At 36.0% G+C, this 26,181-nt stretch overlaps 1 protein-coding gene across 6 annotated transcripts in view; it reads right to left on the bottom strand.

Annotated features, from left to right (window-relative positions):
- Nucleotides 1-354: 354 nt before the first annotated feature.
- The window catches only part of IL15 (interleukin 15), a 60,059-nt gene continuing 34,232 nt past the window's right edge, over nt 355-26,181 (bottom strand). For 3 of the 6 annotated variants that reach the window (XM_084884277.1, XM_084884276.1, XM_084884278.1), the window contains 6 exons: nt 10,410-10,508; nt 9,372-9,469; nt 7,852-7,936; nt 5,969-6,013; nt 3,437-3,571; nt 355-740 (listed from right to left, as the gene is read on the bottom strand). In XM_084884277.1, the coding sequence (XP_084740403.1) occupies nt 630-740; nt 3,437-3,571; nt 5,969-6,013; nt 7,852-7,936; nt 9,372-9,469; nt 10,410-10,421 (486 nt within the window). In that variant the 5' untranslated portion in view covers nt 10,422-10,508 and the 3' untranslated portion in view covers nt 355-629. The remainder of the gene's footprint in view (nt 741-3,436; nt 3,572-5,968; nt 6,014-7,851; nt 7,937-9,371; nt 9,470-10,409; nt 10,509-26,181) is intronic. The other 3 variants (XM_084884274.1, XM_084884273.1, XM_084884275.1) reach the window with 1 other exon arrangement.

Genomic DNA, 26,181 nt, shown 5'->3' with positions numbered 1-26,181 from the left:
GAAGACTGGTAGTCAGTGGTCCCAGACCCAGCAGTTGTTAAATAATTTGATTATCACCCTTAACAAACGTCCCTTATTTTCTTTCTTTTTTTTTTTCTTTTTTTTTTTAATATATTTTATTGATTTTTTACAGAGAGGAAGGAAGAGTGATAGAGAGCTAGAAACGTCAATGAGAGAGAAACATCGACCAGCTGCCTCTTGCACACCCCCTACCGGGGATGTGCCCGCAACCAACGTACATGCCCTTGACCGGAATCGAACCTGGGACCTTTCAGTCCGCAGACCGACGCTCTACCGCTGAGCCAAACCGGTTTAGGCCCTTATTTTCTTATAAGAAGTAAAACATCAGTGCAATTTCAAAGGATAAAATATGTACATAATTTTATTCAACAATTTACAATATGTACAATTTCAACAATAAATTAAAAAGAAATGTTCATTTACATCAGGTTACTCAATGCCATTTTTCTGCCTTCATTTCTAAGAGTTCAACTGATGCAAGATCCTGATCATCTTCTTGCTAGAAAAACTTGCTTTGGTAGCACACTGGAAATGCAAAGTGTTTCGGTGCCTCTGAGCAATGGAAAAGTGTTTGTAAATAACAGAAATGCTAAAGAGGATCACTGCAATCAGGAAGTGTTGATGAACATTTGCACAATATTTACAAAACTTCGCAAAAATTCTTTTACATTTTTTTCCTCCAGTTCCTCACATTCCTTGCATCCAGATTCAGTTATAGTCTGCAAAATAAATAGAAAGGATTAGAATGGAAAGTCTGGTGTATTTCTTTCCTGGGAATATAACATCACTCAAATCATACAGTGAGGTCGTGAGACGTGAAAACTTGAGCAAGTTAATATCATATTAGAAAGAACTGAGACATTTGATGTGGGCTTATTTTTATAATGGATTAATGACTTTGACAAAAGTAAGCCATGTCTATCAGACTATGGACTCTCTACTTCGAGCCCTCAATGGTTTCTGCTCATAGACCCTCGAATGAAGTCCATGCCTCCCAGCATGGCACACAGGCCCGCCTTACCTATTTCTCGCACCTCTCCCCACTGTCTCAAACATTTTGCCCTAGGAACACTGAGCTCACACTTTTATCCCCATGCAGGCCATGCTATTAGATGCCTCACTGCCTCTGCTTCTCTCTCTGTTCAATACTTCTTATTTCAGCTGAGATTACACACTGTCTGGATTAGGAAGTTTTTCCCAAACCTGTGAGCTCCCATGATTAGCCTAAATGTCCCATCAGGATGCCTGGTTTGGATTCTTCCTTACAGCGCATCGTATATGACAATGACATTAGGGAGTTTTATGCTTTTTACATCACTATTCTTAAATGCTTCCAGGATAGCACAGCCATGAAATTTTGTTTCCCTAGTATTTAGCACAGGGCTGTACACATAGTATTCATGAAATCATTGCTGGTTGAATTGAACTATTTAGGTGAATACCACAAATCCTTGTAATTCAAACATAGTTTCACAGAGAACTAAAATATTTCAAATGTAGCAGTCATAAATACACTTTTTGAGATCAGCTGAACCATGAAAGCTCTACCAGCAAAAAACAAAATTAGATTCGATATCCATTAAGCTCTTGAAATTCAGATTCACCAGTATTCATCAAGCACAGATTCTATGCCAGGCACTGTCATATTCCATATAACGCTGACTGATTCAATCCCAAAAATAATCATGTCAGATAGGAAAGCAGAGGCATTAAATGACACAGCTCAGTTGACATAATCAGTGAAATTCTCCACATCCAGGTATTTTGACTGTGCAGTTCCACCCACTCTTTCCCCTACGTGTGCCACACTATGCCATGATGAGAGAGACTATGAGCATTGCATAAAAGAGCTGACCATTGATATTGTTATGAATTATTTGTTGTATGACTCAGTCTTTCTACCAATAAGATAGAAGTGACACATCGCAGGACTATTTTAAACATTAACATATTCTGTTCATAAATATATTGAGCAGGAAGTATATTGTTCTGGGAGTTGGGATCCACCACTGAAAAACAAACAAACAAACAAAAAACACACAAAACCTGCCCCCTTGAAACGGACATTCAAGTGGAGGAAAGCAGACAATATTCATTAAGTAAAATGCACAGTATGTGAGAGAGTAGTACATGCAGAGAAGGGGACATAACATGCTGACATAGATATGGACTGCAAACTGTAAAGTGGTGACATCACCAAGAAGGTGACATTTAAGTAAAGACTTAAAGCAGCCTGGAATTCCTAGGGAAAAATCCAAGGTGTCCAACCACACAAGCTTAGGCTCTTTGCACTTAGAGTTCCCTCCGCCTGAACATACATCCCTAAGTATCCTTAATGGATTTAATGCTCATTCCCTTACACCTTTGCCAAATGTCAGCTTGGTAGGCAAGCCTTCTCTAAAGTAGAATCCCAGTGCCTTTAGCTGCCTTCTTTTTGGCCATTGGATTTAGTGAGTAACTGATGTATTCATTTGCTTATTGATCAATTTACTTATGCTTCCCCGCTCCTTAAGAGCAGAACCCATATGTGTTTTTTCACTTCTATTATATTTTCCTGAAGGCCTACAATAGGGCTCAAAAAGTATTTATTTATTTATTTATTTATTTATTTATTTATTTATTATGTCTTCTTTGTTCATAAAACTTTCTATCCGCTTTGCTTTGGCCACTAGCGTTTTGCCATGAGAACCATAATCTGTTGTACCTTCTGATCTTCCAGCCATAATCTGTTGTATCTTCTGATCTCCCCAGTGTTTGCCTTCCTGGAACCCCATATTGCTTATGTTGCCTGAGATAGCCTAAATTATTCATATTTAATACTCAAATTGTTCATATTTTTACTATTATCCTTTTACAGCACTTATAAGAAGACAGACTCTGACATGAAACTGCTCGGGTCTGAATCCTGGCTCCCTGTTTTCTTAGCTGCATGAATTGGAAGAAGTAATTCAAGCTCTCAGTGCTCCAATTTCTTCAACATTGAAACAAACAAGGATAACTATCTCATAGATTTATTGGAAGGACTCGATGATTAACCCCTGAAGATCGTGTCTGGTGGAGTAATAATCCAATAAACATGGGTTACTAGTATTCATGCCAAACCCCTAATTATGTGGAATAATGTCTAGCTGCTGCACCTGCTGATAAAAACCAGTGACTTGACTGGTTCACCACTGTAATTCTAGCATCGAAGCACACTGCCTGGCACCATGCAGCATGCATGTTTTGAATGAATAAGTCAATGAGCAGTTTAGGATTGTGTGCACCCTAGTGATGCTGCCATCCTGGATGCCTCTCCACGGGAATTAACTCCCGCTCCCTTCGGAAGGACTGCTTGTCCATTCTATCCAGCTCATGACTTCCCCCAGTCAAGCCAGAAGCATCTGCCTTAATTGTACGACTATTAGTAACTCACCCCATTAGATGGTAAACTGGAGTTTGCTAAGAAGACAATGTTTCCTATCACCTCTCTAATGTCGTTATTTGACTCCTGCCAAATAACACATAACTCCAGGAGAAAGCACTTCATCGCTGTGACTTTGCAATTGGGCTGAAAATAGAGTTACAAAGAACCACTTTGAGAAACACATTATTTTTCCATTTTTCATTTTCACATAGATACAACTTTGATTTTTATAAAAAGTCAATCCAAATATTTCATGAAGAAACACAATACCCCTATTTTTTTTTTTTTACATAGGAAGCAGCTTGATTTTTTTTTTTTTAGCACTGAAATTGAAACCAAAGCAAACTGCTAACAAAGCAATCAAGGAGTATGGTGATATTGTGCAGAAGAAAGAATGAAACTGGAAAACATGGAAATCCTAGGCCACCTTTACTCACTGAGCACAGTTCCTCTGTGTAGCAGGGTGAGAATACTGTCTGAGACTTTGAAAACACTAATATCTACAGTGAAAGAACTTTTAGGATCAGGTGGTACTGTTAACATTTGAAATAGTAGTAGCTGTCAATCATGCTATTCCTGCAAGTTCCCAAGTTTCAGAGGCAGATGGGATTCCAGGAAATTTGTTAGAAAAACCAAAGCAGGGATAGTACCTGGTTGGCCAAATCAGAAAGGTACCTTCTAGCCGAAACTGGTTTGGCTCAGTGGATAGAGTGTAGGCCTGTGGACTGAAAGGTCCCAGGTTCTATTCCGGTAAAGGGCATGTACCTTGGTTGCGGGCACATCCCCAGTAGGGGGTGTACAAGAGGCAGTTGATCCATGTTTCTCTCTCATCGATGTTTCTAATGCTCTATCCCTATCTCTTCCTCTCTGTGAAAAATCAATAAAGTATTTTTTTTTAAAGTACCTTCTAGGTACCACAAAAATATGTTTTCTACCTAAACAAAAACCTAAACTTAAAAGAAAAGAGGCATTTAATGAACACCTGGGGATTTGCCTATGTGATGCTTGACTCCATGAGCTGCCCAGTGCTGGGATCTTGCAGGCCCTGAACAATGCTTACTGCACAGGTGAATGGAAGAAAAACACACTCATGTGCCTGGCACTGGCAACACAATAGTCATTCCTTTATTGGTGGTTTTGATTTCCATGGTTTCAGTTACCCGTGGCCAATCACAGTCTGAAAATATTAAATGGGAAATTCCAGGAAAAAACAATTCATAGGGTATGGCTCTATGATCCTCCTGACATGTCGTCAGAAGGTAAAAAGTAGCCTAATAACACTCAATTTCTTCACTTCATCTGATCACAGAGGCACTGTATATCTCACATCATCATAAGAAGGGTGAATACAGTGCATTAAGATATTTTGGGAAAGAGACCACTTTATACAACTTAAATTCAGAGATTGATGCTGAAACCGGTTTGGCTCAGTGGTAGAGCATTGGTCTGCGGACTGAAAGGTCCCAGGTTCGATTCCGGTCAAGGGTATGTACATTGGTTGCGGGCACATCCCCGGTAGGGGGTGTGCAAGAGGCAGCTGGTCGATGTTTCTCTCTCATCGACGTTTCTAGCTCTCTATCCCTCTCCCTTCCTCTCTGTAAAAAAAAAATAAATAAATAAATAAAAAATAAAAAATAAAAAAGCAACTTCAGGATGCTGTGACTACTGTCTACTTTGAATAAATGCAAAAAAAAATGGAAAGCATGCTGAAGTCAAAGGAGGGAGACAATTTTTGTGAGCACTGCACTATCTAAATGGTCAGTGAATATCTATTTTTCCTAGTTTTTGGCTATGGCTTCTTTCCAATAGTACTTAGAAAGTCCTGGAGAGGGCAAACCCTTCTATTTCAGGGAAGTTCTAATTGAGAAATAACAAAAAGGACTCACTATTCTGAGCAATACATGACATAGTTTGTTTTCCATGAGGTGAAGAAGTCAAGGATTGTTTCTTGATTTTTAGTAACCAATCAAGAAAAGGAACAGCAACATGCCTGAAGTCATATATGCTTTGGACAATACCAGAGTATTTATGTAACAAATTCAATATTATTTTTTAATTCTGATAGGTTTTCTGTGTTGTGTTTGTTTCTTTTCTCAGAAAGAAACCAGCCAGAATCCTTTTCTGACTATTGTAGAGATTCATGCAAAATGTGGGTCAAAAATGCATTTAAGCGATTTGTAGAAAATATGACTAACGATGGTAATATACTACAGCACTAAAGCAACTGATATGTTGGATACTTTTAAATTAAATCAGTTAACCTGATTCTTGCATTTAATTGCATCACAAAATTATATGATATATTTTGTTTGACATTGATGGAAAAGGCTTTTATATATTGTACCAAAAAAGCATCTATGTGGTTCTTTGTTCCAAAGCCCCACAATCTCAACAATTACTTATAAAAATTTATTGATTATATAAGAAAACACACAAAATTTAGATTTTAAAACTACATATTTTAGTAAATTTATAAAAATATATTTCTTACAGTTTGAAAACTGGAAAAAATAGCAATTTTGAAATAAAAACTATACTCACCTGAACATCACTTTCAGTATATAAAGTGGCATCAATATGTATAGACTGAAAGGGGAAAAAAGTAGATAATATAAAAAATTATGCACTGCTTTAGATATGAGAACAACCTACGGACAATATTAAATTAAGCTTTTTAAATTAAATTATTTGAGATAATTTTAGACTTGTATATAATTATAAGAGAAATTACAGTGAGAGCCTGTATATCCTTCACCATTTCCCCCCAATGGTAATATACTGCATAACCACAGTACAAGAATACAACCAGAAAATTACATTGATCCAATTCACTCACCTTGTTCAGATTTCACCATATTTATGTGCAGTAAAGTGTGTGTGCATGTGTGTGTGTGTGTGTGTGTGTGTGTGTGTGTGTTGTTCTGTGCAATTGTATCAGTGTTTTGTATTTCAGTTATTATATTTTCATTTCTGTAATTTCTATTTGGTTCCTTTTATATAACATATTACTCTGCCAAAACTGATTTTTTAAAAATATATTTTATTGTGTTTTTTTTTTTTACAGAGAGGAAGAGAGAGGGATAGAGAGTTAGAACCATCGATGAGACAGAATCATCTATCAGCTGCCTCTTGCACACCCCCTCCTGGGGATGTGCCCACAACCAAGGTATATGCCTTTGACAGGAATTGAACCTGGAAACTTTTAGTCCTCAGGCTGATGCTCTATCCACTGAGCCAAACCGGTTTCGGAGCCAAAACTTATTTTTTCAGTTGTTTCAAGAATATCTGTAATTGCTTATGGCTGCAATTTTATGATGTTGCTTGAAAATCCTTGTGTGATACAGTAATTCTGACATCTAATTCATGTCAGTTTCAGAATGTGTTGATTATCTTTTTTTCACTCAAATTGTAATTTTTCCTGATTCTCAAAATGTTGAGTGAATTTCAATTGTATTCAGGTACTTTAGCCATTACATTAGGAGACCTTGGTCCTATTTAAATGTTCTAATTTAGCCTGCAGTCACCTTGATTAGTTTTAGCCTGTGGGGTCTGACCTGTGTGCTTTGATTCCAATGAAGTTCTGTTTTCAGAATTTTTGTTGTGCTAATTTGGAAGGGTGGCTCACTTCATGCCCCTGGGACTCCCTCAATCCCTGCCGTCACCCAGTGGGACAGAGTACACTTCATCAAACACAGTTGTCAGAGGCTCCTCTTCTCCGCCCCTACACCCTGTAGGGCTATGGGGCCAGTGGGTGACATTAGGTTGGAGAGGGCTTCTCTAGCCCAGTGTTTTTCAGCCTTTTTTGGGCAAAGGCACACTTGTTTCATGAAAAAAATCACGAGGCACACCACCATTAGAAAATGTTAAAAAATTTAACTCTGTGCCTATATTGACTATATATAAAGTAATTCTCTTGAATAGGAATCAAATAAACACAAATAAAGTATTTTATAATTACTTTATTATGAAATATTAAGTAAACAAAATAGTGAAAAATTATAAAATTCTTGTCTTGTCTGCACCTACGGCACACCAGGCAACATCTCGCGGCACACTAGTGTGCCGCGGAACAGCGGTTGAAAAACGCTGCTCTAGCCCACAGACAGACAGCCTTTCCCAGGGTCAGGCTATTCCTCTTGCTATTGCCCCAAAGATGTCTAGTTTCTCTAATAGAAGAAGGAAATCTCTGGGCTGTTGTGACAGAGAGCTCTTCATGCTGGGCCTTTTATAAATTGAGTTTAAAGATAGTTAGGATCCAAAAATTGTAAGTGAAAGATTTCAATTGAGGTTCTACAAGGCCCACTAATTTCTGAAAAAATAATATTGTTTTAAGTGAGATTGTATTAAGATTGATAGCAAAACCCAGGGACAGGACTACCCCACAACAATTACATCAGATAGTTTACGGAAAATTCAGGACTTACTTGAATAAGATTTTCAAAGATTTCCAAATCCCTTATTACATCCTGCCAGTGTGCCTCTGTTTTGGGAAGACTTGCACTGATACAGCTGAAAGCAAAATCAAGAAATAAAACATTTTTAATTAACATAATACTGTCATGATAAATACTAGTGGTAAAAGAGCAAGCAAGAATGTTTTGTCCTAATGAGTGAAAAGATGAGTGCTAGTCTTGCCTTCATGCATCAACATCCCTGTAGAGGAACAGGAACACTGAACACATAAGACAACCTCGTGTTAATTTGAAGTTAATTTGGGGATTGACCAAGTTATGAAGACATAACATAAAAACAGGGCGCAATTGATTATAATGAATACAAGCAGTACCTAATGTGTGGTATGGCTCAGTAAATGTTTTTGAGTGAATGACTTTTTTTTTTTTAAGTAGAGGTCCTATCAGACTTTTTAAGTCAAATAAATAGGTAAAATGTTTAAAGTGAGCAATAATCACTTTGATATAATGATTTTGAACTGATATGTTCTTTATAGTACATTAAACATGCCCTTGGTATGCTGTGCACATCATTGCTATACTTGTAGCTGCCTTCTCCATAAACATGACAGACTTTAAGCCCAATCTAGGTTGAGTGATCATATACTTACTCGTTTTGGTAAAACAGAAATTTTGAATCTGGACAAAAGACACGTACACTGACCAAATGACTATGGGATGATTCTGAAAGCGCCACTAAAAATAGCTGCACCCTCATGGATTTTCATAGAAGCACTGAATCAACGCTAATCCTTCTTGTGAGGAAGGTTTACCTGTGCAAATCTATTGGTTCCCCACACTGTGAGATAAAGGCTGACCTGAGTCAGTCTACAGAGCTAGAGGTTGGGTGCTTAGGTCAAGCCGTGTGGTTTATTAGTTGTATCTAAGAAAGAAGGAAAAAGTTAATCGGCATGGAAAATACAAATGTTTATTAAGAGGAAAGACAGAGAGAGAGAGAGAGAGAGAGAGAGAGAGAGAGAGAGAGAGAGAGAGAGAGAGAGAGAGAGAGAGAGAGAGAGAGAAAGAAAGAAAGAAAGAAAGAAAGAAAGAAAGAAAGAAAGAAAGAAAGAAAGAAAGAAAGAAAGAAAGGAAGGAATGCTTCCAAATGAACTAGGATAGGGCTCATAGGATAGCAGAAGCCAGTGTCAGGAAATAGATTTAAAAAAAGCAACGTGACTGAATCCTAAATATATATTTTGTTACAGCCATGAAAATCATGCAGGATATTAATAAGGAAGGTACTTTCAAGTGTAGTTATATACCAAAAGATCCATTTTATCTGCAGAATGTTAATATTCTTCAAGATCTTATTAGAATATAGAAATGGTCAGTGTTTACCAAACTTCCTGAGTCTCCATAATCAGCCCTCTCTCATACCCCAAATACTGACTACCTAAGGTGTAAGCCAACTGAACATACACCTTTTCATAGGGAAGATAATGAGGAAGTGTGGCAATTAGCATGATGATATTTATGCCTAAAGATAAAATTACCCCCAAATGAAGACATGAATGCCAGCCTCAGTTAAGAAATGACTATTCAGAAGTAAACACAAATAGCACTGGATGGACGTACTCCTCAAATATGGTTTCTGGAAAAAAAGTCATAGAGAAAATGATTAAATATTTTAGTTAAAAAGGTAATATTAAAATTAATAGTTTATCATATCTGTAAATCAAAATTTAAGAATTAATCTTCCTTTTCAGAATTAATAAAACTAGAATTTATCTGCTGTGTTGCCTGCCCTCCAGCTTTGTTTCTTGGGGGCAAAATTATTTAATATGTTTTTAATACATGCCATTTTAAGAAAATGTTCAAATCTAATAATATCACCACTAATTTTTTTATTATCCTTAATCTCCTCATCCTTCTTTCATTTTTAAATAGTTCAATGTATTTTATGTAGCATAGATTAATAACAAAAATACTAACCTAGGTTTATAGTTCTAGATTAACTTCATGCAACTGTATAAAAATTAATTATAAATTAATATCATTTGGAGAACAAATTGGATAGAAATGGAAGCAACTGAAGACACTCATGCCATCATGAGAGCCACTGTATAATAACCTTTCTTGGTAATTTAGAAATATCACCTCTCTTAGGACCTCCCAGAATTTAGATACTTTTGTCTGCCTCTTCCATGTTGTCAAAGCTTTAGAATTTCAGATGGCAGTGTTGACTGTCATCTTAACCACTAAGACTCCGTGATTAATTTAGTCTATGCTGAAGGGATGAGTAACAAACACCCATACTGCACAATTCACTGAGGATATCTATATTTAAAAAACAAGAGTGAGGTAAGTGAAATAATACATTTACAAGCAAGACACAGAGAGTATATCAAGATTGTTAAGAGAGTTAAAAAACCCATTATATTTACTTTCAAAATAAGAAAAATCCATGTGAGAACAGAAATCTGTTACATCCCAAGATCTCTATAGAAGAGTCACATTATGAAATATCTGATATTTAAGTGACCATTTAGAAAAGTCCATATACAGTACTATCTTCATCTAATTATTCTTACCGAAATTCTCATTACTCAATGCCCAGATAAAGCCTTAAATATTGAAGAAGAGCTGACTATGGCAATGAGTTTCCAGCAGCCATCCATCCAGAATACTTCCTATAATAAAATCCAGGGGAAATAAGGATCCATTAAAAACACAAATAAAATACAAGGGGTGAGGGGAAGAAAGGAAAGGGAATTAATATTTATTAAGCACCTATTTTTTCCCCAAGGGCACTCTATTGGTCACTGAATATATGCATCACATTTAATCCTCACAAAAATCCTATGGGGTAGGGTTAGCAGCATTTGGTAAGCTATCTGGACCCCACAGCAAGTCTAAGACAGCCAAGATTAGAGACCAACCAATACATGATTCTCTCTCACCTCTCTCTCTCTGAAAAAAAAATGTGTGTGTGTGTGTGTGTGTGTGTGTGTGTGATCCATGTTGGTAAAAAACAAAAACAAAAACAAAAAAAACCTCAAAAGATAAAATATTCTATTCCTTTCTCTTTGTTCAGGACTCAATGTGTACTATTAATATAATTATTATCAATGATGGTAATATTAATTGGGCTATGTATTGCTTACCTAGTTCTCTCAGATTTACCAAATTATTCTCATGTACATTATCAAATTCAATCCTGGCAATATTGTTAATGTGGAAGATACTACTCTTATTTAACAGTGAAGAAATTGAGGTTCTGAGAGATTAAGCAGTTTGCGTCAGGTAAATATCACGCATGTGGCCATAAAATGAGACCTCACAATTCAGGTTGGACAGGGTGAGGAGGCATGCAAGGAATTTCACAAATTCTGTGGTTGGAAAGTGTAGGCTCCTTGCTGTACGAAGAACCAGGCCCACTCCAAGTGGATAATAAGTAAAAAGCCACCGTCTCTGCTAGCATAAAAGCAGGTCTTCCAAAGCAGAACTCAGGTTCTCCCATGGGCATTATCTCAGTTGACTCTCACCAAAAACCTGTCAGAGGGAAGTGGCTGAAGCCAGGTTCACTACTTTATGAGAGGCCAACATAAGGATGAAATACATTGTCACTTCCTTTGCTGCCATAATTTTTGAGAACTACTGAAGAGTGTTTAAGCCTGGCATACGATTTGCATGTATAAAATTCCCTCTTAATCAGTATCATTTGTTTGTCCTTCATTCACCTGGATGCCTGCAGCTGGGAATTACAAAAAGACTAAGTTCTAGCCTGACCCTCAGAGAGCTCACAGAGTTTAAACCGTAAGTTTTGGCAGTCCTGTGACTGGGTCTCACTGCACAGTGCTTGTTGACCTGATAACTGGCACTGAGACTGCCCAGGGGTCAACACAAGAAGAGTGGACAGGCACATCAACACATCTGGCCAGTTCTAAAAGCTTCAGTTCTGCAGTGACTTGTGAAAAGAGCTGTAAATATGATACATTCTATACCAACGTTATTGAATATCCCACGGAGAAAATATATAATCTAACACTTGCCTGTTTTGCTTTGTTTTATTCTCTTTGTTTACTTGCCTCGTTGCACATGTAAAATAAATTCTCATAGACTTAACAACAAGAGTTCTAAATATAAGTTTATACGGTAGAGACATTTATCGATTCACTCAAGCACACTAAAAATGAGGGCGAACCAAAATTGAATGTATAATATAAAGGATGTAAGGGAGGGTAGCTGTCCTTTATTGGAAGGTAAGTCGATGTGGAGGTGTAAGTTCTCAACTATGGCTTTGGTCTTCCCAGTTAATTAAGACTAACAGTCATCAGCAGAGAGTGACGATGGGGAAGATGTGTTAAGGGTTGAGGACAGAGGAGAATGAAAGAAATCATCATCAGGGTAATAAAGAGAATAAACTAAAATAAGTATGGAATGAGAGCCATGCCTATTGGAAGTTTGTGGTCATGAATGGCCAGGAGGTAAGATCAGTGTGTGTTTTCTCCAGCCACATTAAGCTGCAAGGAACAGGTAGGCCTGGAATAGGTAGAAAGCTGGACTGAATCACAGATCATAGCTGTGTATGCCAGGCAAGCGCAAGAAAGAGAAAAGCAGGGGCTGTAGCAAATATGTTAGGGGATGTAAGGGAGCTTCGTTCATGGAATTTTATTTTCTTTTTATTATAAAACTTCATGGAGGAAGTGATATTGGAATCACACCGTAAAGGATGGGCAGATTTTACACATGAGTTTTTAAAGGGAAACAACGTTCTAGTTGGAAGAAAGAGTTGAGCAAGAACATACACAAAACAGTACATTGTGTATTCAGAGAAAAGGCAGTCATTTGGTAACAGTCTGAAAGTAGTGGTAGGTAAGAGTGGACAAATCTGTTGCCCCTGTATAAAGCAGGAATTGGTAAACATTTTCTCTAAAGGGCCAGACAGTACATAAGGCTTTCTTAATAACAAATCTTTATAGGGTCTGTCTTGAGGATGTTACTCTGCTATTCCATTGTGAAAACAGCCATAGACCATGCATGAATGAATGGGTATGGCTATGTTCCAATACAACTTCATTTATCAAAACAGTTGGTGAATTTGACCCACAGCTTATAGTTTGAAGACCTATGACTCCAGTGGATCTCTTAATCAGTCCCATTTGAGTACAGCTGATAAACTGATACCTTCAGATGTCTCCGATTTTCCTGGCTGTAATTAAGGGTACTGGCATTTTTCAATAATTGTGTTTATAGTATTAATTGACACCCATATTATGAAAATGTCAAGCATAAAATTTTGTGAAATAATCTGTGTTCACTAGTAAGTTAAAAAATATATATGAACTATATTACCATGGTTACTACAGTGATTTTGAAAAAGTAATCCATACAAAGATAAGATCTGAAGTTGGTATTTAATGTTCTCGTAAAGCCACACACATGATAATAGGGCCCATAAATCTCTGCTTATCAAAAACAACAAAAGTAAATGATTAGGTAGGATGTTTCTTTTTTTAAAAAAAAAATACAATTTCATACATGGTTTGTAAAATATATGTATTTTAAATATAAATTTTTAAGTAAAATGTTTTTCTTGGGAATACTTAAAACAATACAAATTGCTAAATTATACTGGAAAGTCTCCGAAGCAAATTGTACACATTTAAATATCTATAATGCCAAGGACAAAGACAGTGATAAAATTTGGATAGCTAGGTTATCATGACTATTTAAAAAAAATTTTGTTAAATAGATGGTATCATAAAAGGTGAATAAAAAAACACCTCGGAAGTTTATCATATAAGATAGAAAATGATGATGCATACATGAAGCTAGAAGGCATATCTCTTAGTATAGTTTTATGTAGTAATATGTTCATGTGCTTTAAATTTTTTTTTCCTTTTTTTTATTGATTTTAGAGAGAGGAGAGAGAGGAGGAAAAAACACATCAGTGTGAGAAACATCAATTGGTTGCCTCTCACATGCACCTGGACTAGGGATTCAAACCCACAACCTGGTACACGCCCTGTTCAGGAATTGAACAAGCAATCTTTTGGTGCACAGGATGACAGTCAACCAATTAAGCGATACTGACCAAGGCATGTATTTTTTTTTTTTTTAATCATTAGGTGCAAACATTCTTGAAAAGGGTTTGTGGGTTTTTGAAAAATGCTAGTTAGTACGCTTCTCTAAGGCAGGTATAATGTGATATTTAAGGAACTTTGGGGCATTAAACAAGTTGACATTTAATATATTTGGATCTAAGTACTTTTTTAAAACCTAATTCACTTATTTATTTTGTTAAAATTTGATATTCTTGAGGTTAGAAACCTTGTTTAGTTCGTTTCGTCCTATACCTCCGACACAGAAAAGTATCCATGATGCATGATAAGTGGATATCAAATGTTTGTTGGATTTTATTTTTAATTTATTTATAACTACATTGTCCTCATTGTCACAACTATTAGCCTCTTAGCTGCACTTGTCTCCCTATCCAGCAGATGGCTCAGTTAGTCACTGTCATATTCTAAGAAGCACCCTGAATTTCCCCCACATTTTATTTTTCTGCTATATCTATTTTGGCAATTTCAAATTCCAAGCTACAAAGTATTGCTGGAACATTTATATGTATCATTATAATTACCTGAGATGCAACTAGTAATGGGCCTTTTCTATATACCACAGCTTTGCTCTTGCTGACATTCTCCACCACACGTTTAATATCAACTTTATTGAGGTATAATTTCAAGATTATAAAATACACCCATTTAGGTATATGATATGCAGAAATTTGACAAGTCTATACATCCGTGAAAGCACCATCACCAACATGATTATAAACATCTATAATCAAATTTCTCTCATGCCAACTTGCAGTCACTGCATTCCCAATTCCCACCACGAGGGGCAGCCACTGACCTAACATACACCTTTCCAACCAGCAAAATGGAAGTAATCTCCATATGGAAAATAATGGGGGAGAAGTAAACTCATGTTAAGATTATTTAAAGAAGGTGAAATACATTCATGATGATTAATTGCAAAACTCAAAAGAAAAGTTTACTGCAGGAAAAGAAAGCCCTATATATATCATTTTAATTTCTGAACCAAAAGGAAATGACACGTAACCTATCTAATGGAAGGCCACGGTATGCAAAAAAGAAAATTTAAACAAAGGATGCACAGTAAAAATATACATAAAACATAATGTGGCAGTAGTTAGTCTACACATGCATGTATACACACCCACACATGAAAAAATGGGATAAAATATTTATCTGCTTACTAAATGACAGAGACTTAGATTGCGTTTTAAAAATAAAAGACATGGAGATAAAGTTTAAAATATGTCATTTATAAGAAATGGTACAAAAATAAAATGGCACAGACAACAGTATGGTGGTTACCAAAGGGAAAGGGAGGGGAGGAAGACAACAGTATGGTGGTTACCAAAGGGAAAGGGAAAGGGAGAATAAAAGGGGTCAAATACATAATGATAAAAGAGCTGACTTTAGGTGGTATTCATACAATGAAATATACAGATGATGTATCATAGAATTGTACATTTAAAAATCTATATAATTTTATTAACAATGTTACCCCAATAATTTAATAAAAACGTTTTTAAATGGTACAAAAAACTTGAAAATGCAAATAATTAAGAAGTATAGTAACACTAATACTAGAATAATAGAATTCAAATGATAAGTACTAAGCAATACAAAGGATAATGCTCATGTATAAAATTTACAACCTAAAATAAGATATATTAATTATGAACCTTCATGCACCTAACAATATAGCTTAAAATTGTACAGAGGAAAAATAAGAAGTTATTAAAGATCTTAAACACTTTTTTGAAATTTATACTAAACAAAAATGAAAGGGCTATGGTCTGTGGTAGGCAAGTAAGCTGGCTCTCAGAAATAAAAACAAACACCACACTGATTTGTAACATTTGCCAATTTATGTTATGTAAGTATCTTACTACACTGATTTCCAGCCAGTGGTTTAACAACTGGTTCACAAAATGCCTGAATACTGAACCATTGGCTCTCACAAGCCAATTAGAATTGGTGCCAATTGACCACTGCCTATGGCAAATTTTAGAAGAATAAACAATTTTGTATGTAGTACATATGTATATTAGGTTAAATATATATAAATAGAGGAAAACATTTTACCTTACATGAATAGCACATAAAAAAAAATGAACACATCTAACATTCATAACATGTCATCAATGACCTAGACAAAAAATGTCTATGTACTAGACTTAAAATAAAGCTTCAAAAAATTATAAAAATCTGAAATTATACCTGACACATTTTGTGATCACAAGCCAGTATTGGTGTGTTGGACCACTGAATTGAATAATATTGAATTACAATAATATCAATAATACTGGTACTATTGATAATATATTTTTTCTTAGAAAGTATACTGAAAAAAATCAATAATAAGCCCTGGCAGGTGGCTCAGTTGGTTGGAGCCTCGTTCTGTACAACAAAAGGTTGTGGGTTTGATTCTAGGTAGGGGCACATTCCTAAATTTCAGGTTCAATCCTGGTCGGGGCACATAAGGGAGGCAACTAGTGGATGTTTCTCTCTCAGATCTATGCCTTACTCTCTCTATCTTTCCTCTCTTCTTTCCTCATTCTCTAAAATCAATAAACATATCCTTGGGTAAGGATTTTTTAAAATCAATAATAAAAGTCTAAAAAATGTTTTAAAAACATATTGATTTATATGAAAAATTTTTTTCAGTGTAATTGATACTACTGTAATTCAATATTATTCAATTCAATATCCTAAAGCCATAGGATTCCTATCCAGGGTCATTTTCACTCAGTATAGGCACAGGATGAGGAAGCACACAGTCAAGGCTGCTGTGGTCCCAGCTATGTGCCTCTAAGTCCTGGCTCTTCTTTACTCTCGAGGTGACTTCAAGACGTGGATATACCTTGATTCATTTCCTCCACCCAAAAGCAGCAAAGTGGAGCTACTCATTGAACATATATTATATGATTATTGTGAAGATTAAATTTTACATGTATAGCACTTGAGATTGTGCAAGAGGCATAAGGACTTATACCACCATCTATTAATATTGCATTGCTATCTCATAAAGAATCTTTGAGAAAAATATGGGAGGCATCATTAATATCAGCCTCATTTTACAAATAAAGTAAAACCCAGAGAAAGTAAGTAATTTGCCCATTACACATGCCAAGAAGGAAGACAACTGAAATGTAGTCCTGGTTCCTTCATTCACTTACACATTCATCAAATATTTATTGAGCCCCTACTATGTGCCAGTCATTCTTCTTCTAAGGACACAGCCCAGAAAGTCAGAAAACAAATAAACGAGGAATTAGAAAGTATGGCTGATGGTGTGGAGAGCAATAAATACAGAGTGTGTGATGTAATTCATCTTGACCATTGTGCAAAAGATGTATTGAAAGGAATCAAGACTGAAGGTAGGAAAATGAATCAATTATTATTGTAGCAATCCAGCTAAGGAGCAAAACTAAGGAAGTAGCAATAGGAACTGAAAAGTATTGCTTATTGGAGTACTATGTCCCAGCAAAATTGGCAAGTACTATGTCAGATGAGGGAGGAAAAGGAAAAGTCTAAGATGACTGAAAAATTTTATGGTTTGGAAGATCAGGGCAGTGATGATTGAGATTGGACAGAGATAGGTCTGGTGTGAGGGAAGATGACTCAGCCAGTGGTGGACATGTTAATTTTGCGAGGTTGGAGGGCTATCAAAGAAATGCTCTGGCAGACAGACAAATATGCAAATTAGAAGCTCAAGAGGTGGCAGTACTAGAGAAATAATGCATTGGCTCAAAACCTTGAGTTCAGAAGAGATCAAGTTGGGAGAGCATGTAGAGAGAAAACTGCAGTGAGAAAAGGAAAGAACAACTATCTTTAACCTTTCTTCAGATAATGGCTTCCCTGAAAGGCTTCTAAGTGCTTCAGGTTATTGGTGGCAGCCAGCCTATTCACACAGTAAGCAATTACAGCACGTGTGGGGACTGCCCTTCCTTGATTGTATGAAGCTTTTTTTTTTCAATTTGAATGTTTCTGAAATTGGGTCACATCATAGAAATGATCTCTATCCTCATCCCCAGAAAAGCTGTTATTAAAAAGATTGTGCTTAATAAATTGATGGTGGTTCACAGCAGGTTCTCTGGGAAGGATATTCTGACTGATTCACGTGCAGGAGGTAGATTGGGGAAGGTTTGCAGAATCACTACCTGTGGGGGAAGGCTAGAAAGCAAAAATGCGCAGAGGAAGAAGTGACTGGGTTTTTGGAGCTGGGGAGCCGGGTGGCCCTCTGCAGTTGTACAAATTGGGGAAACAATGGCTTTATGACCCTCCCCTCCGCTCAAAGAACACTGGTTGCCCTGGGGATTGCATGTGCTCTTTGAAAGGAAAGTCTCTCCCAGAGAAGACCGTCAGCTGAAAACTCTAGCAAGTAGCACTCCCACTAGGTGAGAAAACAAGTTCTTCATTTCTGAACGAGAATATGGCCACAGAATGACATCCTCTACAAATGATATTTAAGAAGGAAGGAAAAAGCCCGGCCAGCATGGCTCAGTGGTTGAGTGTGTTGACCTTTGAACCAGGAGGTCACAGGTGGATTCTGCCTGAGCTGTGGCCTCAATCCCCAGTGTGGGGCGTGGATCAGTTCTCATCATTGATCTTTCTATCTCTCCCTTCCTCTCTGCAATCAATAAACAAGATATTTAAAAAAAGAGAATACATAAAATAAAGCATTTTTATTTCAATAAGATTTATATTAATATACTCATGAAGTATTAAGCACAAATTTTGTCTGGTGCAACCCATTTAAAAAATCCATTACATTAAAAGTTCAGGTCATCTAAATTCTCCCCTGATTGGGTAAAGTAAAGAAAAATAATTATTCCTAAAATTAAAAAAAAAAAAGTATATGCAATCACAAATGATATTCACTGCACAAGTCCTAGGCATTTACCAAAAAAAATCATTTGGCAATGAAAGTGCAAAATAACAATGGTAAGTTCTAACTTATGGAGCACCTGGGATGAGAGGCAGATTTAACACAGAATCAGTGGGGCTCCAATGCCTGAATTTTGCATTGCCTGTAGTGAGTGAAGAAGCAACTGCCATAGCTCAGGGGGCTAGGAGGACATAGAAGGTGGCCCCAGAGGTGGTCACCTTATACCTCTTAGAAGTCATCCATGGTTTGAGCAGGTACTACCAGCAAGTATAATCAGCCAGCAGGCTGCCAGCACTTCCTTCAGTCTGCATGGACAATCTATCCCCAAGAGACCTCAAGGAGTGTCTGGACCTTATCCATGACACTCCAGATGTAAATACAATACTTCAGGGTCACTGTGACCTAAGCTCTCAGCCACTTTTCCCTCAACTCTCATAACAAGAAATTCTCACAAGGGTGGGGATGGGGAGTCAAGAGGAAGCAGTGAAAACCATATGCTACTCTGAGATCATGCCAAGTGAAACCCCAAAAATGGACTTCTCCCAGACTTCCCTCCAAACAAGAACTGCCTGAGGGTGAAGCCCTGGAGGAAGTGAGAATGTGTTAATTCCGGTAATGCATTATAAAGATAAATAAAAATACTTCCTAAACCATCAATAATAGTAATAAACTTCCAATTTACTTTGGTAGAGAAAAGAATAACATTTCTTTCCCTTTTCTCTATAGAAAATATTAAAAATCATTATCACATAAAAGAGGAAGTATGAGTGCATGCAGACAAAAATTTGTAAGAAATAAAGTATATAAAGATGAATTCGGATGTTTACTAACCATGATGGTAATATTTTGGAATGTTTTGGCATTTTTCAATGTTTTTGTTTCTGTAATTTATGATTTCTTCTCCCAATTTAAATAAAGCCATAAAAATGTTCTAGTTGGCAAATTTTGTATTCACCTTTAATACTCTCTTAAAAAGAATGAGGAATATACAAGCTTGAGGTTCCCACAAACCTGGATTTTCCTCACTCATGACATTCTCCCAAGCACTTAATTAATTTTAATCAGGAAAAATTATTCCACTTTACAGATGAAGAAGTTGAGGGCAGGGAGTTTAAGAAACTGACCGATAGTAACTCACAGAGGACAAGGCAGTGTGGGGACTTGAACCTGCCATCTGTGCTATACTGAAGCAAGCAATTTACAGATTATAACTTAGTTTCTCAAACATCTCCCATCTTGAACAACTCGCTTCTCAACCTGACAACTCTTTCATGCTGATATCTGTATGATCAGTCACACACTGCTCAGGTGACAAAGCAGAGAATGCATGGATATGAGTCAGTTTACCACTGTTAAAATCTCAGGATGTTGTACTGTGAATATTTTTGGGTTTTTTTTTTTTGTTTTTTTTTGCTTTTATCACTGCCTATAATTATTTTTACATTTTCATTTTTACTGTACATTTCCTTTCCTTTTTGTTACATTTTCATTTACATTTAGTGTACTTTTTGTTTTTAAAGTGTTTATAGATTAAACAGTACAATAGACATGTACTGTATATGAGAAAGGTTACAATGGAATCATTTGGGGGTCAGTAACAGATTAATTCAATTTACATTATTTCTAATGGGAATAAATGAGTCAGTTTTGGAACAGCCTCCTAGAACTAATTAAGGTCCAGAAACGAGGTCCCATTGTATTTCATTTGTCATTCATTATTTATTAAGCTCCCTTTTGGTTAAATGTGTTAAGTGCTGGATAATATTGAATGGATTTGAGATAGTTCCAACCCCCACAAAGCATACAGATAATGAAGAGACCCAAAATGCTACAATGGAAAGCATAATAAAAATATCAAGGTATTAAAAATGCTATGAATCAATAAAGGAGACTAAAGAATTAAACTTTCTGATCTGCCAAGTGAAAGAGTGTGAGCAATGACATAAACATCTGTTAAGTTTCCTTTCATTCATGGAACATTGGGGAGCTAATGCTATAATATTCTGCAATTTTAACTCAAGATAGTGGATATGTTTGGGACAACACATTTTAAAAGTTTCATTTCAGGAATAATGAACAGATGTTTTCTGAATCCCCATGATGTGGCCGGCATTTTGATAGGCATGTCATAATCTAATCAAAGAAAAAACAAATTTTACAATTGGAAGAATAACGGAGATTCTATAGTTTATCTTCTTTTCCCACAAGGATGCTGAAGACAAAGGATACATGCCATATATTCCAAGAGTTATTTTTTCAGAAAGCCTTTCCTTAAATGACCACAGTCAGGTACCATTTACCTTTTTCCAAACTCAGCTTAGCATATTGTTGTTCTCCTGTGGCTCTTGTTCTTTAGCTGGGTCACTGAGATCATGAGCTTTTTAACTTTTTTTTTTTTTTTTTTAATGATCAATGGCACCTTTTTCTTTTTAAATCCTCACCCAAGATTATGTTTCAATTGGTTAATTGAGAGAGAGAGAAAGAGAGAGAGAGAAAGAGATGAGAGAGAGAGAGAGAGAGAGAGAGAGAGAGAGAGAGAGATCAGTTCATTGCCTCTGTACCCTTCCTGATGGGGAATCAAATGAGAAACTTTTTGGTGCACAGGATGATGCTCCAACCAACCCCGAGCCACCCAGCTAAGGCTCAGTGACACTTTTAACATCTAAAAGCTATTCACCATCTCCTCATAAAAATGCATATAAGTGCATATCAAAAAAATTTACATTAAAATCATCTGGAGCTAAAACATTATTCCTCTAATGTCTCAGGTTAAGGGTCTTTCTTTTAGATCGCTGGCTCCATAAAATAAATTTGTAATGTATGTCAGTAACAAACATACATAAAATACATGTATTTGTGTAGCAACAATATGCCTAACACTGCAATAAACTTGGGAGAAGCTTAATAAATGTCTTATTTGAATTAGCCCCAAATTAAGTTGTAGCCAATAGGAGACAGAGAACCAGCTTCCTAACTCCCTGCCTAGACATGTTTTACACTATCATAATCTCTCCTTATAAAAACAAACAAACAACCCATAATCATTGCCATAATGAGATCACTTTTACAGAGGCGGGAAAATAAACATTAAAATACAATCTCAGTATAATTACTTGGATATGACTCTACCTGCAATAAAACTCATGTTTAGGAAAGGACAACCAAAGAAGGTACTCAGTAAATATTTGTGGAGTGTTTGAATGCATGAATAAATGAATAATAAATAAGAATGAATAAATGCTGCTGCAAACAGAAGGCTTTGGATGGGGTGGCAATTGAGGTTAATACTAAAGACTGAATAAAATTTGAAGCCAAAGTAGGAGCATATTCCAGCTAATTCAGATCCAGCATAAATAATACCATCTGAGAGTAAGAAAACCCGAGGCACCACTGACTGGAAAGTATTGAAAGAAAATGCACTTGAAGAGGCATTTGGATTGCATGTGATGTTCAATCAAGCTAAGGAATCTGATTTAATTTTCTGGGCAATGGAATACAATTTTAGATTCTTAGTGATGTCACCTAACAAATATACTTGACAACAGTTAGTAATTAAATATGTAACCAAAGGGGAAAAAAATCACAAATCATTTTTTAACTTCAGCTAGTATAAACACTCAGACCAGCTGTTTACTTATTAAAAAAAAACTATGACCCTAACCCATTAAATGAGCTTACTTTCATAACTTAATTTATGATTCCTAGTCATCAACATTCATCCTTTTATGGGAAAGGAAAGACTGCTGATTCTTCAAGAGTGAGGATTTACAATTGATTGCATGATGAGCCCATGCCTTAATTATTAGCTGGATAGGTTCAGGATTGGATCACAATTGGTTGAGATCCTACATGAAATTTCCCAGCCTCCCCAGCACATATGCCCGATAGGAACTTCCACCTGTATTGTGACTGTTGCTTCCTTTGCTGTATTTTCAAAATTTTTTTTTCAAATATCCATATTGTTTCTGCATTTTGACCTGCCTATTAAAGCTGGATAATATTCAATCTCTGTACAAATCCATTCACAGTAAGTTTGAATTATAGCCCCCCTAAAGAACTCAAACTATAGGTAAGAGTGAAAAGTGAGAAATGTCCCCTCCCTCCGTAAATCTGGACCACTGTCTCTCCAGCCTAAAGCTTTATTCTTTCCCTTCAGCATTATCATCTTCTCTACCTTCAAACAAATATTATACTAATAATTAATGTAAAAGTAAACTTCAAATGTTGTCTTAATATAAAGACAAGATAAAGTGAGCCAGAAGCTATCAATAACTTGTTCCAGTTTCCCAGTTAGTAGAACAACCCATAGCATTTAGCAAGTCCAGATTGTTTCTATGACACCACAATGTCTCTCTCCTTTCCCTAACTGTTCAGGGAACTTTCCAATGTTGATTTTCTAGTATATGTACATGTGCCTGTGTGTGTGTGTGTGCACGCGCACGCATGTGTGAGTCTGAACACACACATATGCACGTTTGCTGCTGCAGAGAATGAGAGAAAAGCATCTCTGCTCTTATAGAACTTATATATTTTTAAATGTGACTATAGATTACGTGTATGGGTTATGAACATGCAGAGGTAAACTAGCACTAACTATCTGATTAAATTTCTAGCTAGTACCTTATACTTTAAGTAGTTTTGGTCAAAAGTTTGATAAGGCAAAATCTGTAACTACTAGTAGATATGATTAATTTTGTTTGTAGAATTTAATTATCACTGTTTTTCAAGGTTAGACTCAGCAAAAAAAATTCAGTTAGTCATCACTGAGTAAAGTCTTCCTAGTGTTCACTTTTTTTTTTTTTTTTTAACAGATATGGATCTAGATTTAAGTAGATGAAGATATAAATGAGGAGAACAAAGCTCGGTATTAATGCATTGATCATATACATGGGAAGATAATAGTTAAACTTGTCTTGATTAACTCTGAACAAATATTCAGGAAATCCTACAGTTCTTAAGGAGAAAAGGTAGACTAAAAGAACAAAGTCTTATACTGACAATCTATAGCCCAGTATACCCATTCAAATGTTCTATCGAATGTTGACTGTTAACTGAAAAATTTGAACAACTGGCTAGCAAAATCATTTCTCAGCAGAAATTACTTCAACACAAGTTATACATTTATGAATTAAATTGAAATCCACAACCTGCCAAATGCAGAAATAAAAGAATGATTATAGGCCTCAGAAACAAAAAAAAATGGGTTGCTTAATGCCTGGGACTTATATATAACCAAAGGAGAGGATGAGCTTTCTGCACTAACCCCTTATATAAAGCCAGTTCTGTGGGTTATTACCTGAAAAGAAAGAAAGCCCAACCTTGGGGTAAAGGCCATGCAGAGTAATTGGCTTTTGGGGGGGATACATTTTATTTTTTCAGTTTCCAGTAGAAAGATATAAAACATAAATTAAAGGGGAATAAACATATGTTAAGAATCCTCTTATAACTCTTTGATTTCCTGGGACACCCATGATCAAGCTAACTACTGAATATTTACATCAAATAGACACCATTAAGAGAAAAGAAGATGAAAGAAAATTCTTGCCCGAGGCCAGATGGCTTCACAGGGGAGTTTTACCAAACATTCAAGGAAGAACTAAAACCTATCCTCCTCAGACTATTCCAAAAAATTCAAGAGAAAGGAACATTGCCAAGTTCATTTTATGAAGCCTAATAACAAAACCAGATGAAGATAACACAATTAAAGAGAATTACAGACCAATATCCCTCATGAACATAGATGCCAAAATCCTCTACAAAACTCTAGCAAATCAGATTCAGCAATACATCAGAAAGATCATACACCATGACCAAGTATGATTTATTTCAGGGATTAGAGGATGGTACAGTATCCTCAAATCAATAAACATGATACATCACGTAAACAAATTGAGAGATAAAAATCACATAGTCATATCAATTGACACAGAAAAGCATTTGACGAGATCCAACATCCTTTCTTGATAAAAACCCTCAGCAAGGTGGGAATAGAAGGATAATACTTCAACATAATAAAAGCCATTTATGACAAATCCACAGCCAACATCATACTCAATGGGCAGAAACTAAAACCTTTCCCCTAAGAACATGAACAAGACAGGGATGCCACTCTCACCACTCCTGTTTGACATAGTACTGGAAATACTAGCCACTGTGATCAGACAAAAAGAAATAAAAGGCATCCAAATTGGAAAAGAAGAAGTAAAACTGTCCTTATTCACAGATGACATGATACTGTACATAGAAAACCCTAAAGACTCCATCAAAAAATTATTAGATTTATGCTGAAACCGCTTTGGTTCAATGGATAGAGCGTCGGCCTGCAGACTGAAAAGTCCCGGGTTCAATTTGGGTCAAGGGCATGTACCTTGGTTTCAGGCACATCCCCAGTAGGGGGTGTACAAGAGGCAGCTGATCAATGATTCTCTCTCATAGATGTTTCTAACTCTCTATCCCTCTCTCTCTTCCTCTCTGTAAAAAATCAATAAAATATATTTTTTAAAAAAATTATTAGATTTAATAAATGAATTCAGCAATGTAGCAGGATACAAAATTAAGCCTCAGAAATCTATGGCATTTCTATATACCACTAATGAACTTAAAGAAAGAGAGACTAAAAAAGCAACCGCATTTACCATCGTACCAAATAAGTAAATAAATAATAAGGTACCTAAAAATAAACTCAACTATAGGTAAAAGACCTATATGCGAAAAACTATAGGACACTGAAAAAAGAGATAAAAGAAGACATAAACTGATGGAAAAACATACCATGTTCATGGATTGGTAGAATAAACAATATCAAAATGTCCATTCTACCCAAAGCAATCTATAGACTCAATGCACTCCCCATTAAAATACCAACGGCATATTTCACACACCTAGAATGAACTTTCCAAAAATTTATCTGGAATAAAAAAAGACCTTCGATAGCTGCAGGAATCCTGAGAAAGGATGCAGAGAATAAAGAACCCTGGTGCACTGCTGGTGGGAATGCAGACTGGTGTTTCCTCAAAAAACAAAACAAAACAAAACAAAACAAAACAAAACAAAAAAACAAACAAACAAAAAAAAAACACCTAAAAATGAAACTCCCATTTGACCCAGTAATTCCACTTCTAGGAATATATTCAAAGAAACTAGAAACACCAGTCAGAAAGATATATGCACCCCTATGTTCATAGCAGCACAATTCACCATAGCTAAGATTTGGAAACAACCTAAGTGCCCATCAACAAATGAGTGAATTTAAAAACTATGGTACAGCTAAACAATGGAATACTATGCTGAGGTAAAAAAAAGGAATTCTTATCATTTGCAACAGCATGGATGGAATTGGAGAGCATTATGCAAAATGAAATAAATCAGTTA

This window comes from Pipistrellus hanaki (genome assembly GCF_964339955.1).
Source record: "Pipistrellus hanaki genome assembly, chromosome: 5".
NCBI lineage: Eukaryota > Metazoa > Chordata > Mammalia > Chiroptera > Vespertilionidae > Pipistrellus > Pipistrellus hanaki.
This window is presented reverse-complemented; position numbering and strand designations above follow the sequence as displayed.